At 37.9% G+C, this 15,558-nt stretch overlaps 1 protein-coding gene across 1 annotated transcript in view; it reads right to left on the minus strand.

Annotated features, from left to right (window-relative positions):
• The window catches only part of EFL1 (elongation factor like GTPase 1), a 135,225-nt gene that overhangs the window by 18,183 nt on the left and 101,484 nt on the right, over window positions 1-15,558 (minus strand). Inside the window, exons 17-18 of the mRNA XM_057543843.1 lie at window positions 14,028-14,175; window positions 7,211-8,193 (exon numbers count right to left, since the gene is read on the minus strand). Coding sequence (XP_057399826.1) covers window positions 7,211-8,193; window positions 14,028-14,175 — 1,131 coding nt within the window. The remainder of the gene's footprint in view (window positions 1-7,210; window positions 8,194-14,027; window positions 14,176-15,558) is intronic.

The raw sequence follows: 15,558 nt of genomic DNA on the forward strand, positions 1-15,558 counted from the left end.
TATAAATGTCTCAGCCTGTACTCCAGGCCCTCTATGACCTGGCAGGAACCCACTACTCCAGCTCCTGAAACTGCCAGACCCTAGAGCGCAGAGCATAGACTCTATGCTCTAAGCCAAGGTAAACCACTCACTGCCCACAGGACACGTTTGAGGTTTTTCCACTCTGAGCTCACAGTTTCTCCAACTCAGAATACTCTTAGCCCAGCTTTATAGTCAAATCCTTTTCATCATTTAAAGACCATTCAAAAACAACTCGTTCCACGAAGTGTTCTGTGAGATCCCAAGATCAAAATAATCTCTTCACCATTTGGGCTTTACTGAACCTAATCTGTTCTTTCGTGGCATTACAGATTCTTATATACATATCTTCCTCTTCCATAATAGGCAGTTAAGATTGATCTGCAGATTCTACCATCTTTAGAGCTGAAAGTTTGGCAATTAAAGGTATGCTATTTTTTTTCAGAATTTAGGAAAGGAAGCAGCTGTCCACAGCAATGTTTTCTCTAATAGTAAACAAACAGGAAACAATGTGAATTTCCAATTTGGGGATGACGGGAAGTAAATTACAGCACATCAAATTGATAGGATATTACGCAGAGGTTAAAATGAAAATTATGAATACTAAGTAGCCAAATGGAAGTGTGTTTATAAAACAAATAATAAATGTAAAAAGCAAAACATCAAACTGCCTCTACCATAATGCATAATAGCCATGCAAAATGTACTATTATGGACAAAGATGGTAAAAGAAAATGAAAAATGATAGGCTGACTTCCAAGGAGGAAGATTTTTCTTTCATCTTGTGGTTTCTGTTACTGTCGGTAACACTTGCAGCATAACTTCAATTAAAAACACACACACACAAAGAAATCGGTGGGCATTTCTTATTCTTATAAACTAGGTCACACAAACCTCTTTTCCTTTTGTCACAGAACAACCAGACTGCTAAATCAAGCAAATGTGGTCGACAGGATGCAGGTGGTCTTCAACCAAATATGAGATAAAGTGTGCTGTGGACGTAATGGGGAATGTGGGCTGGTTGCTATTAGATAGAAATGGATGTTAACAAGTCACTCCCACCCTGGAAGGATGTCCTTAGTGAACTGTCAGTGCTCTGCTCACAGCTCTGTGTCCTTACTATGATAATCAGCCACTTAAAAATTCAGAAGGCATGGTGATCAAATCCAAAGTTGACATGAAGCTGGCAAAGGTAATAAATTCTTTGACAGAATCAGGATAACTAGGTAAGGACCCAAATTTAATAAGACACAGTATGGGTAAATGCAAGGTTTTACTGTTGGGTTCAACCAACCAGTGTCCAGGATTAGAAAGGTAATGCTGCAGAGCAGTGTCTATAAAAACAACTGGAAAGGAGTTTACTTTAAGTTCAACAGAGGTCTTCAGTGCTGTGGTACAAAGAAAGCCAATTTAATACCTAGTTGATGAACTCAAAATTATTCCATCCATCATCAAAACCAATTTCAAAGTACAATCACTTTCAAAAGATTTACCCCGTTTTGAATTTTGCTAATCCAAATTTCTCATAAAATTTCAATAAAAACCCATATTTATTCACTAAATTCAATTGTATTTTACTAATTGTTTTACATAATTAAGCTTTGTCGCCTTAACTTATTTCTCAAAGCAGGAACCATGCTTAACATAGTGCTGGCATATACAGCTCAATAATTTTTGTTGAATTGAATTATGAAATGCTGGTGAAATATAAAAAGAACTCCAAGTATGAAGTAAGAATAGGTTTTTAAAAGTAAACAGTAATACTTACTAAGAATGTTTCTGATACATTAAAGCACATATGTTTTAACAATATAAGCATTTACCCCTACAAATAAAATAGAAGAACTATAATAATTGTAGATGTGAGTAAAACTAACACTAACAGAAAAAGTTATATTTTATATGTGAAGTTATTGCCAAAGGTAAAAACAATGGAGAGCAAGAATGAAAGGTGTTAACAGGTTAGAAGAAATATGAAAAGAGACAATTTACTAGTCACATGATGATCAATTAAAAACACAAACCAATTCTTATGTCCATTCAAGCTCATAAAAGGCAATTTTCATGGGTAAAAAATGGTAATAAAACCTCAGTTAGGAAAGCTGGTTTTACAAGTAAAGGAGGTCATTTTCTTGGGATTATTTCCCCACACAAAACAATTTTAAGATGATTATTTTTTCTGCAAAATTTCCCATTTTGACCATAAGCAATTCTATACATTTATAAAAGGATTCCTTATTTTAAAAATCTGTGTAGAAAAGTGTTTTAAAAAGAGACTAACTCATCTTACTAAATAAAAAAGACCTGACTTGTCCTTTTATTTGTCTTGTGCCAATTCTTGGAGAATTAAAGGAACCGACAGCAGTCTGAAGTTTTCCTGGAAGATCTCTGAATATCCAGGGAGGAAGCAAAATGCCTCAGGAACATAGAGGTCTCCTCATTTCTTTTTCCAGTTGAAGGTGGTGAATTAGAAAGAAAAAGGAAAACACAGGTGAAGAGCTGAGTATCCTGATAGACCCTGGATACTAAAAAGTGGTCATCATTACCAAAGAATCCCTCAAAACAAGAGAAAACAGGCTTAGGAGGAGATTCTCTAGTCTAAGCAAGAAGGCCTCAAACCAATTCAGGAATAAAACAAATTCCAGATCAAATCTAAACACAGCTTCTTTGTAAGGCAGTGGGTGTGGCAGCCAGTTGATCTCTGAGAAATGTATTAAGAAGGCTGACCAGCGACACTGGTACAGACTGTGTACAGTGGACCCTTGACCAACACAGGTCTGAACTGTGTGGGTCCACTTACGAGTGGATTTTTCTAAGTACACACTACAGTACGACACAATTCGCAGCTGAATCTACCGATGTGGAGCCACATACAGGGAGGGCCAACTGTAAAGTAATATACGGATTTTCAACTGTGTGGTCAGTCAGCACCTGTAAACCCTGTGTTGTGCAAGGGTCAACTGTACTAACCAATCCACATATACAAGGTTGACATTTGTACCTGGATAAGGCAAGGCAAAGACATATTCTGCTCCTAAGGGAGAAGAGGGCATATAACCCTGAGGGCTAAGATAAGCATCTATTCCTAGAAAGTGCCAGAACTGACTCAGCTGGCCAGGTGAAAAGTGCCAGGATGAAGATCAAAGTGCAGGATGACAAGTGATATTCAAGGGACTGCCTGGTCACATGCAGGGTCCTAGTGGTGACTTCCTAACACAGAAGGAAAAATGGACACAGAGGACTGACTCAACAAAGGTGACTCAACAGTCTGCTGGGAATTTCCAATAAATGCCAACAGCGGAACCTAGCTTCATGTGTTGTGCTGAAAAGCTGTCTTCTAAGAAAGGACAAATGCCACTCCAAATGGATTATGTAAGGAGAGATGGCCATTTAGGGAGGAAATATGTGTTCCTATTATGCTGGGAATAAGGGAGGGAAAGACAGGCATAGACCTACATGGACCCTAGACTTTGGGAAGACTCATTTCAAACACATAAAGGAAAAGAAAAACAAAAAACCGAACAGGCTTTAGGATAACAAACCCTAAGATAAAATTCCTTTGGGGAGTAACAAGAGTCTGAAAATATCAATCATGAATGATCCCAATGAGAAAAAAAGGAGGAGAGATCCTCCCCACTCAAAATAAATAGCTCCAAAATAAATCTGCTGGGTCATGGAAGGCACTCTGTTGTGCCTTCTGACTCCTATTTTAAGAGGACAGGCACAGTAGATAGAAGAAGAAGAAGATAGCAAACAACTAAGGGAGGATCATAGTATGTCCTGGATGTTGAAAACTAGAGTAAGGCAAGCCTACCAAGTAACAGAGTTAAAGACAACAAAAAGTGTCACAGCTACAACTTGGAGAGGCCAGTGTAACATTAATACAGGACAGCAAGAAGGCCAGGGTTGGTTCTCAACACCTATGTTACCTCCATTCTCTTCAGTAAGGAGAATGAGGAAGAAACTACAGCAAGTAGAACAAACATGATAGAAGAATGCTGAAGTTCAAGACAGCCGAGCAGTTGATAAGCAAGTACCTGGCCTTCTTAAATGAGTTCAAGTCTCCAAGACCAGAATTCTATCTCATAGCCCTAGAGAAATCTGCCCTTTTGAGAACTTGTGGATAGCAGGGTAGCCGCCAAACTACAGGTAAAAGGCAAATGATAAATGAACTTTTTTAAGGATAAAAGCACTGGTTTCCATAAACTACAGACTAGAAAGCCATACACTAATTTCCTACAGAATTTTAAGAAAACATTATAAAGATTTGTATATATTTATAGAAGCAAGAGGTAAACCTTTGGAGATGACATGGACTTTCTAACACAAAATCCTATCAACCTAAGCTTATTTCTTCTTATAAGATGGTTGGTAAGTTGATAATCAGGGGAATGCTATATATACAAAGGAGCTCAACTTCATCAAAACATTCAATTCACTACTTATTGAGTTTCACTTCTCACCAGACAAGGACACATGAAAAAAAAATTTTAAATGAATCAATGTGTGAAGATTATGGTGTTGAGGGACTTCCCTGGTGGCGCAGTGGTTGAGAATCCGCCTGCCAGTGCAGGGGACACGGGTTCGAGCCCTGGTCTGGGAGGATCCCATATGCCGCGGAGCAACTAGGCCCGTGAGCCACAATTACTGAGCCTGCGCGTCTGGAGCCTGTGCTCCGCAACAAGAGAGGCCGCGATAGTGAGAGGCCTGCGCACTGCGATGAAGAGTGGCCCCCGCTTGCCACAACTAGAGAAAGCCCTTGCACAGAAACGAAGACCCAGCACAGACAAAAATAAATAAATAAGTAAATAATAAAAATAAAAGGAATTCCAAAAAAAAAAAAAAAGAATCCACCTGCCAATGCAGGGGACACGGGTTCGAGCCCTGGTCCAGGAAGATCCCACATGCCAAGGAGCAACTAAATAAGCCCATGTGCCACAACTACTGAGCCCACGTGTCACAACTACTGAAGCCCACGTGCCTAGAGCCTGTGCTCCACAACCACAATGAGAAGCCGGCACATGGCAATGAAGAGTAGCCCCTGCTCGCTGCAACTAGAGAAAGCCCACGCACAGCAACGAAGACCCAACACAGCCAAAAAAAAAAAAAAAGATTATGGTGTTAAGACTTCTTTTTCTTGGCATTAAAAAACCCCAAAACTTCCTTCATTATTGTTGTAATGTTTATTATGTATTTTACACACACACACACACACACACACACACACACACAACCTAAGGGAAGAAATTAATTGTATAGACCCAGTTTACTCATATGTAAATATAGGAGTTCTACATAATTTCAGTCACTAAAATTTAAATCTGGTTTCTGGGGGAACAAAATAGGAAGACAAACTTATTAAAAAAAAAAAAAAAAAGAAAAAATGAGGTTGATCCTGACTTCTCACAAGTGAATGACAAGATGCAACTGCTGAACTGCATTAAAAGAAGAACGCTGTACCGCATGTGGGAGGTAGCAGCGTGTCTGTGTCTGTGTCTGTGTCTGTGTCTGTGTCTGTACGGGTGAGATGGTATCTGGGGTGCTGTTTATGGCTGCTTTATTTAAGAGGGAGGCTGACCGAATGAAGTATGTCCAAAGGACAGCAACTGGAACAATGGAAGGATTAAAAAAAATCATATTCTGAAAACCAGCTGAAGGATGTGGAGAGTTTTCCCCTAGATATAAAACTAGAAAACGAATGCTCCCCTCAAATATATGAAGTGTTATTGCATGTAAGAGGGACGAACGGTGGTATGAATGGTGAGAAACCAGCAGGAGACAAGACTTTTTTGCTCAATATGAGAAAGACAGTTTAATCCTGGAAATGGCTGTGAGCTGCCCATCAACAGAAGTATTCAAACAGAGGTGGTATAAGCATCTGTCAGTGTAGGAGAGACTGGAGAAGACCTCTGAGGTCTTTTTTTGAAGGAATTAAGACTGCTTGATTCTAGTTCTACCTCTGCCTTCTTAAATTAAGAATGTTCTCAATGGAAATGTGAAGAACACCTGGGAATGGTCTAGATCGGTGTTCCTCGAACTAAGCTACGGATTCCGTGAGATGTTAATAGGATGCTGTATTCAAGTAAGGTTGAGACACACCACATATTCCAGGCCATATCTGCAGATCTGAGTCACAGCACATACTGGCTTTAAGCCGTCCCAGAGTGACCAAATCTATGTACCTGTGTTTAACTCAACTGTTTTTGAAATGCTGCTATGGGTGCTCAGTTTCTCTCACAGGAACCTTACTGTGATGCAAGCCTAAATTTCTTTTTGGGGAAGAAAACCCCCAACAATTTAGATTTATGCTTTTAGGAATTAATCGGCAAAAGAACCTTACCAAAAAGAATGTAAAGGAACCACGTATTGACTCAAAGGACCTCAGAGCTCGAGAAAACACAACAATTTGGTCCACTCGCTCATCCAGTGCTCAATTCCCCCTTCTACCCTCCTCACCGCTGAAGCAGTTCCAAGATCTCAAGAGGGTAAAGAGAACTACTGTGTGCCAGGCATGGTTCTAGGTCCCATATTTGTGTTCTCATGCTACTCTTCACAACCTCCAGTGAATTATTACCTTCTTTTTCAGAGGTGAAGAAAATAAGTCTCACTGAAGTAAAATCTGTCAAAAGTCAAAATAGCTACCAAGTGCCAGGGTTCAACGTCTCCTGAGATCTTAAAGGTTCTTCTCCCAAAGAGAGAAAAATCAGCAGTAGGATCTGATATAATAGTTAGCAGTGGATAAAGTCCCAAATAATTTTCCTCTTCAGAAGAGACCCAGAATTCACAGAAGCCCTTTGTGTTAGGAGTACGAGAATGTCACCTTATTCTCTGATCGTTGTCACAACTTTGGTTACCCAGACTGATATGGTTATTCCCTTGTGAAAAACTACTGCACGGGTTTGGATGGTAAAATATATGAGAAGTTTAAACCTCATTTACCAGACCTTCTGTTACAGAAAAGTCTTTCTATTTTTGCAAACTAAAATATCCTGAGTTGGCAAAACTTCCGCTCCCTTGCCCCCAAGATCTTAATATTTAAGGCCTCTGGCTTTCTAAGATCTTAGTTCCTGAAAATCAGATGATAATGTAGCTTCTGCAAAAAAAAATATTAAATGAGTTTAAGCTTTCTGATCTGGGAGACTTCCACTGTTATTCATGGTATTTCTCACTGTCTTTACCTTTCTTGCCTTACCGAGAACATCACTGGTGGCCATGATGTCACACGTGTACATTGCTGCCATCAGACGCTGAGGTTTCACTTGCAGTGCATAGCGACAGGCTTCCTTCATGGTGGCAATGAGCTGTCCTGAGAAGGGTCCATAGCAGTCGGTGAGTGAAGACTCTCCTTTCTGGGAAGCCCTCTTCTCAAAGGGCTCGGAGCAGCCACCTTGTAGGTCTTGGTGTTCATCTCTACCAGAACAGGTTTCACCTTCCCCCTGTCCCTCTTTTACCAGGTCACTTTGTTCTTGATTCTGTTTATCACTTGCTGTTTGGTATTCAAATTTACTTAGGTCCCATTTTTCCAGAACAAAACAGACACCCATGAGAGGCTCCTCACACATGGGGCCAGAGAGGGTTGCTAGCTGGAAGCCACTCACGATGCTATTGCCCAAATCTCGGTATCTACTGGTTTCTTCTGAAGCTTTGCCATCTGGGCCTGTCCATACTGAATTCTGAAAATCTTTACTTTTATTTACTAATATGTTGGGCCCACATTTTCTTGGGCCAAATGACCAGATTTGGTCAACAGTGTTCCTCCATTTTCTCCCTGTTAGATGTTGCTCTAGTTTTCCTTTGAATTCCCAAATTTTCTCTTGGGTCTTCTGGCGAATCATCTGAGTGTTTTTACCCTCATTCAAAGAGGATATCAATTGCTCCATAGAACGAATCAAATCACTATTTTCTTCTAGAATCCGAGTGACTTCTTCTGGAAGGGGCATGGCTCGAACACTGAGTGTGGCAAGTTTATTGGGGGTTGTCATGGTGATTAGCCCACCAGAGTAAACTTGGATTCCTTCAGGGATTCTGTTTTGATCTTCTTTTGTTTGGTGTATGACTGCAACTTTTTGTTGTTTGCCTATTTCTTCATTGACCATGTCAACTTTGGGGGGTTTTGTGATTGTTTCTCTGAATGGAATAATGGGTTCAGATACACTGATTTGAATCTTTGCAAACCTACAGAGTCAAGAGAAATGATACAAGGTTATAATCAAAATGCCATCAAAACGCCCATGTAGAAATATCACATAATGAATATTCTGCAAAAACATAGAAATATAAAAATTATTTTACTAGGGAATATTGGTAATTTACATTATATCAGAATTCAAAAACCGCTTTCATTTCAGATTCAAAAGACCACCTCTAATGGGAACAGACCTTCAGGGAGTTCTTGGCATATACTAGAATCTCACTGCTTTGTTCATTCTCAAAATAAACCATGTATTTAGATAAGAATGTTTTGAGTGGAGAATAAATGTTTTAATAAGATTTGACATGAATTCTTTAAAATAATATCTGCCACTTTAAGAATCTGGAGAAGAAAAGATCAATGATTATAACTCTAAATAGACAAAAAAAAAAAAAAAAAAAAATCACAGAACTTCAGGATATCCAGTCAAATCCTGACAGTGGATTTGGCTTTGATGAGGCTCATGGTGAGGCTGGCAAGACCTAGGAGTTTGTCTAGAGTAGCACTCTCCAAAAGATCTTTCTGAAATAATGGAAATGTTTTATATCTGTACTATGATTCCAGAGTACTTGATATGTGGCTAGTACAACTGGGGAAGCAAAGTTTTAATTTCATTTAATTTTAATTACATTTAAATAGCCACACGTAGCTACTGAACATTTGAAATGCGGCTAATGTGACTGAGGGACTGAATTTTTAATCTTATTTAATCTTAATTTAATTTAAAATAGCCATAAGTGGTTAGTGGCTACTCTACTAGACCGCATAGGTCTTGAACCTCACTCTGGCACCAAGTTCAGAAAGCCCCGTTTCTCACAATGTGTCAAGTTTAGTTTCATGCTGCACTTTCTTCCAGATGAGTTACAAGTTCACAGAGGGCAGATTCTGGAAACTGGCATGGTCTGATTCTGATGACAATGAAACCACACAATCTTTCTTTTTCTCTTATTTTCTGTTTACCTCATTCCCAGGTAATACTAAAGCTTTGGTCTGGTCTACTATTGGCAAGGTGGATGGACATATGTATAAATGTACATATATATATGTATGTACACATACATAAATGCGTGTGTATGTACACATATATAAGAAATTTTTGGCTCTTGGAACAATGCTTTTTCCCTGGGAAATGTTATTCAATAAGGAAATTAAATACTAAAAGTAAAAGGTTTTGAAATGCTTACTTTTGATTCTAGATTTGTTTTTGCTTTCTATATTTTGTGGGTTTAGGGCAGGAATTTGGTTTATCTGATTTCATACTTTGTGATAAAATTGAAAACTCAATGAATGGATGGTTTTCTAAAAATATGTTACCAAAACTGATTTTAGAATACAGAACCTGAATAGACCATAATGTATGGAAGAAAATTAAAATTTTCTAAAAATAAAAGTCACTTCCAAGAAAGGTTTTGGTTTTGCTAGTGAGTTTGTTTGCTTTCAAGGATTAGTTTACTCCAATTCTATATACATTGTTGCAGAATACACAAGATGGATGTCTACCTGACACTGTATTCATTTAAAATTACTCTGATACTTGAACCTGACAAAGACAGCAGACATACACAAAACTGTAGCTCAATCTTACCCAAGAATTGAGATATAAAATCTAAGATAAAATAACAATGACAGGGGCTTCCCTGGTGGCGCAGCGGTTGAGAGTCTGCCTGCCAATGCAGGGGACACGGGTTCAAGCCCTGGTCTGGGAAGATCCCACATGCCGCGGAGCAACTAGGCCCGTGAGCCACAACTACTGAGCCTGCGCTTCTGGAGCTTGTGCTCTGCAACAAGAGAGGCCGTGACAGTGAGAGGCCCGCGCACTGCGATGAAGAGTGGCCCCTGCTTGCCGCAACTAGAGAAAGCCCTCGCACAGAAACGGAAGACCCAACACAGCCAAAAATAAATATAAATAAATAAAAATTAAAAAAAAAAAACAATGACAAAAATGGATATATATGAGTGTGTTTTTTTTTTTTTTTTTACTAATCACTTATTATGTATGAGGCACTGTGGTAAGTGGTTTACATGTGTTATTTCTTTAGTAGGTATATTATTATCCTCATTTTGTAGACGAGAAAATCAAATAAGAAAGATCAAATAACTTCTCCAAAGTCACAGAGCTAGTAAGCTGGGTTTCAAATCGAGGTCTGACCTCAGAATCCATGCTCTTAGCCATTATGCTATAATGAAAAATCCAATTAAACAGCATATTAAAGGAATAATTCACTACAACACTAAGTAGTTTTTATTATAGGTTCTAAAACTTGATTTGTATTAGGACATCTGTTAAAATATCACATTAAAAGTGTCTAATAAAGTAATCTATGTAACCATCTTTAAAAATGCTAAATTGGCATTTAATAAAATTTAATACCCACTCCTGGTTTTTAAAAAAGAAAAGCACTTAGAAATCTTCGAAACAGGGAAATATTTTTTAAATTATCTTTATTTAGAGAAAATATGTTCAACATACTTAGAACTTTCAAGAAAACCAACTGCACAGCTTTGAAACTATGAGAATTGAGTACTATGACACTGTCCTATTTTCCTCGTACCATAAGGTCATAAGGGCTACTAAAAGTCATATTAGTCCTTCCAGTTTCTAAGGTTCCCAAGAATTCTCCCATAGTCGTCACTTATAAGATTAATTAAAATCACTCCACACCATGGAAGGGGAGGTGTGCGTTTGGTTGTCACACCTACAAAGTGCCTCAGGGCTAAAGTTTCTTTAAATCCTGGCAGTGCAGAGCCTGTGATTACTTCAAAAGAAGTGCAGTAGACCCCAACTACATCAGCAATTTCCTGTGGCTTCCTGCCATATCTGATCATGACTACCTTGAGAGGTGTAGGATAAGAGCTCTGACAGTTTCTCTGGCCTAGAGACCACAGGAGCCTCCTTGTCTCCCACGCATGTACATAACGCATTCCTGCACATGTGTATCAAAGTCAAAAAAGCTTATATATTAGAAGGCATAGGCTCTGTCCTGTGAGAGGTAAAAAAACCCTCTAGCATTATATATATGTTCTTATTCTAAGTATATAATTGTAAAATTTAACAGTCATATAGAACAGTACACAAAACAACACTCTACTGGATCTACGACTTATCACAACATGAACACCATGTAAATAAACCACTACTCAAGTTAAGAAACAGAACATTACTAGCCCTCAGAAGGCCCCCTTATGCATTCTCCCAACCCCATGAAGGTAACTGCTATCTTGATTTTCATTGTAATCCATTTTAAATTATTTTTTTTATCACCTAAACATATAACCCCCATACTATATATAGTTCAGTTTGGCCTGCTTTTTGGACTTTATATGAATAGAATCAAACATTTTTTTCTTCAGTTGTCTTCTTTTGCTCAATATTATGTTGTGAAATTCATCCATGTTTGTGTAGTTAGCTTGTTCACTGAGATTATTCTATAAAATTCCATGGTATGGATTTACTGTAATTTATTTGTTTATGCATTTTATTTTGAGTTTTTTCCAGTTTTTGGCTATTAAAATTTTTGTTGCTATGAATATTATTGATGCACATTTGTCCAGCTTTGTGTTAAGTATATATAGAATAGAAATGGGAATAGATTTGCCAAGCCGTAGGAAATAACTATCTCCTACCTTAGTAGATAATACCCAAACTACATTCCAAAGTAGTTGTACCAACTCACGCTCCCACTAGTTGTGTAGGTGAATTCCTATATCTTTGCTCTACATCTTTGCCACCATTTGATGCTGTCACTTTAAAAAATTTCAACCACAAATAAGTAATTCAATTAAAATCAGTTTTAGATTTAAAGGGGGAATTTTACTTGAAATATAATTCTAAGTACCATAAAGCATTATTTTTAAAGAGGAGTTAATGGCCTGAGAAATGTAAGGTTATTTAACATTGGATTTTAATTTGGTAGCAAAGAGTGTGAAAAGAGAGAAAATAAGTTAGTTCAAAAACTCCAAAAAATAACATAACATTTCAGTACTGTTAAGAAAATAACCCTCTGAGAATTAAGTTACTATTTTAAAATACATTATGCCTTACGATTTATCCAATTAGGATTATTCTCTAATCAACATTATAATTATACCTTCAGAAATTCTAAGAAAATGGTGACAACATGAAAGAGACGGAAAAACCTACCTTCCAATTTTGTACTAATTATGGCTATAAAAACATTTAAAGAAACCCAAATGGATGGTGCTGCAGGAGCAGCTCTTCTTATTCTACTGTATTATTATTATTAGTAGTAAAGTAGTACTGTGTTACAACAACAACTATTACTACTACTACTACTACCACCACCACCAATTTTACTAGGTTGTTTTAAGGATTAAACGAGACACACAGAGTTCAACACAGTGACTAACATGTAGTATTTAGTATGTAATCATGTTGATTATTTATAATTATTATTTTAGCTATAATTATTATCATGGTTATTAAAGTCCCAGAAAATTGAAAAATAAAAGGAAGGAAGGCCATTACAGGGTGATTCATCAAAGAAAAACAAATGGCCAATAAACATATTAAAAAATGTTTCAGGGACTTCCCTGGTGGCGCAGTGGTTAAGAATCCGCCTGCCAATGCAGGGGACAAGGGTTTGAGCCCTGGTCCGGGAAGATCCCACATGCCGTGGAGCAACTAAGCCCGTGCGCCACAACTACTGAGCCTGTGCTCTAGAGCCCGTGAGCCACAACCAATGAGCCTGCGTGCCGCAACTACTGAAGCCCACGTGCCTAGAGCCCATGCTCCACAAGAAGAGAAGCCACCGCAATGAGAAGCCTGTGCACCGCAGCGAAGAGTAGCCCCTGCTCGCCGCAACTAGAGAAAGCCCGTGCGCGGCAACAAAGACCCAACGCAGCCAAAAATAAATAAATAAATTAAAAAAAAAAGTTTCAATATCATTACTAAGCACAGAAAGCGTATATTAACAATGAACACCTTTTATTCGTCTTCCAGGTTGGTGAAATTTTTAAAAATTATGATATACAGGGCTGGCAAAAGTTTGGGAAAAGAGACACTTTCAAATACATCTTGCTAGTTACAGTGTAAACCGGAACAGCCTTTCTTAAGGATAATATGGATCATAAGCCTAAAAAATATGCCAGCAATATAATATGCCACCTTTTGAATCAGCAATTATACTTCCAGAAGTTTATCTTAACCAAATAATCAGAGCTGTGTATAGATATCTGTAGGTATTTGAATACACATAGAACAGACTAGGGATTTATGGACCCAAATGTAATGGTCATAGTTATCTCTGCGTGGTAATTGAATGATTCTTTTTATTCTTCTGTATTTCCTTAATTGCTACAATAAATATATATTACCTTTGGAATAAAGAGGAAAAACATAATTTGCAAAAAGTTATTTGGGGTGCCTATTTTATGACACTTATGTATCACCATGATAGAGAAATACAAAGATTTACCAAAGGTTTACACTGTAGAGACCACATCAATAAGGAAAGGAAGTCTATCCTAATTACAGCCTATGTTTACAAAATATGATTTTGTTTTGTTGCCCTGATATGCTGTGTGTGTATATGCTTAAAGTAAAATACATATATATGAAAATATTTTATGACTCAACCTAAAAATGCAAAATCATGCAAGTATAGCAGTGAATACTATTTGTCAGTTATTAAAAATTAAATCTATGATCCAGTAACACAATAACAGTTCATGTTTAAGTTGAGGACACTTAATTTTTCTCCAAAGACAAACCACAGTGTAAGTTCAATGGGTTTAGGAAACGCTAAAGCATCCCACCGATTTTGGGGCTATCATTTCTCCATCTCTGTTATCACCTAACCTTTCTTTTAAGTCATCCAGGCATCGCTGAAGGTGGACTTCCCCTGCTGTGACTAAAACGTGCTCTCCCGTTTCCTGAATTAAAATCTGGACACAGGGATCAGCTTGGTTTAAGAGTTTCATTCCTCTGACGAGCTGAGGCATTTCACCTAGGTTAACAAAATGAAATACTGATTAAATACAAGATAAGGACTAAAATAATCTAAAGATAACATCCGTGAGAAAACTGAAGGGAAAAGTATAATGAAATAAACTCTTAAAATAATGGTTTATTGTTCTTCCAAATAATATAGCAATGTGAAGAAAACTACCCTCTAGTAATTTACCTGTACAGATAGCTCACATGAGACACGTGTCACAAACATATCACTGAGACTCCCAAAGCTGATCTATGCCACTTCTTCAAACACTCAGCAAATATAAACTACCATCGTTATACTTGTAAATCCACCTAAATGTATTACACATGTATATATACCTAGAAACGTAACAGAACTCTTCCCAAACAGTACCTGTAAAACTATAAAAGCAACAAATAAGCAAAGGAAGCATTCAGTATGATACTCAATTCAAGAAACTGTACCAGAAGCTCATATTTAAAATAATTATTTATGAAACTCCTTGACAGAACTGTGGATTTTAGAATAAAGCTGCCCTTTGGGTGAGAGCTGGGATACACTAAGCAGCCACTTTATCCCGTGAGCTATGGGCACCTTCTGCATTCCACTCTGCTGGTGCTTTAGGTATCTAATTGCTTGTTCCCTACAGTTCTTGGGGTACAGGTAGGGATTTGGATCCACATCTTGAGTTCGGCTGCTTTTTCACACCTTTCATATGCGTGGTGGCCACTATTCACTCAAGGCAGGTCATAGGAATTCTCTTGTTACTACCTTAGCAGAGACCTTGGCTTTGAAGGCATTTTTACGCAGTCTTGTTTCACTTCTACGTCTGAAGGAAGGACTCAGTTAATTCCTCAATGCTTGGTTTTCAACATGCTAAACAAACCAAACCACAGGAGCTTTCTGCAATCAGTTGTTTTTCAATATATTCTACCAAAGTTGACTACCCATATCTATTCCATATCTATTTATTTTCCCATTATCTATTTATTCTTTAAATAAGCTTTTCTTAATGATAAGTAACACTTTATAGTGCTAAGTGTGCCAGATAAGCACTTTACATATATGAACCCATTAACTATGAGGCAGGGATGATTACTGTTCTCATTTTATAGATGAGCAAACAGGCATAGAGAAGCTTAAGGAACCTGTGCTCAAGATCACAGACACACTGGTTTTGAAGCCTGCAGGCAGACAGCCATAGAGCCACACTCCATAATGGGTGTCGGCACCCTCACAGGTCGTGGTCATGAGCCACATATGGGATGCATGAAATGCTGACGGAAGACAGGGAGTGGGATTTCACTGTATGTGGGGGCGACGGATGTACCCTCATGTTTTCCTTTTCAGCATTTGTAGTTTTCCTTTGCCGAATTCAGTGGACAGATATTATCTAGTGTTAAGTTAACCTTC

The sequence above is a fragment of the Balaenoptera acutorostrata genome, chromosome 3, assembly GCF_949987535.1.
Source record: "Balaenoptera acutorostrata chromosome 3, mBalAcu1.1, whole genome shotgun sequence".
Classification (NCBI taxonomy): Eukaryota; Metazoa; Chordata; class Mammalia; order Artiodactyla; family Balaenopteridae; genus Balaenoptera; species Balaenoptera acutorostrata.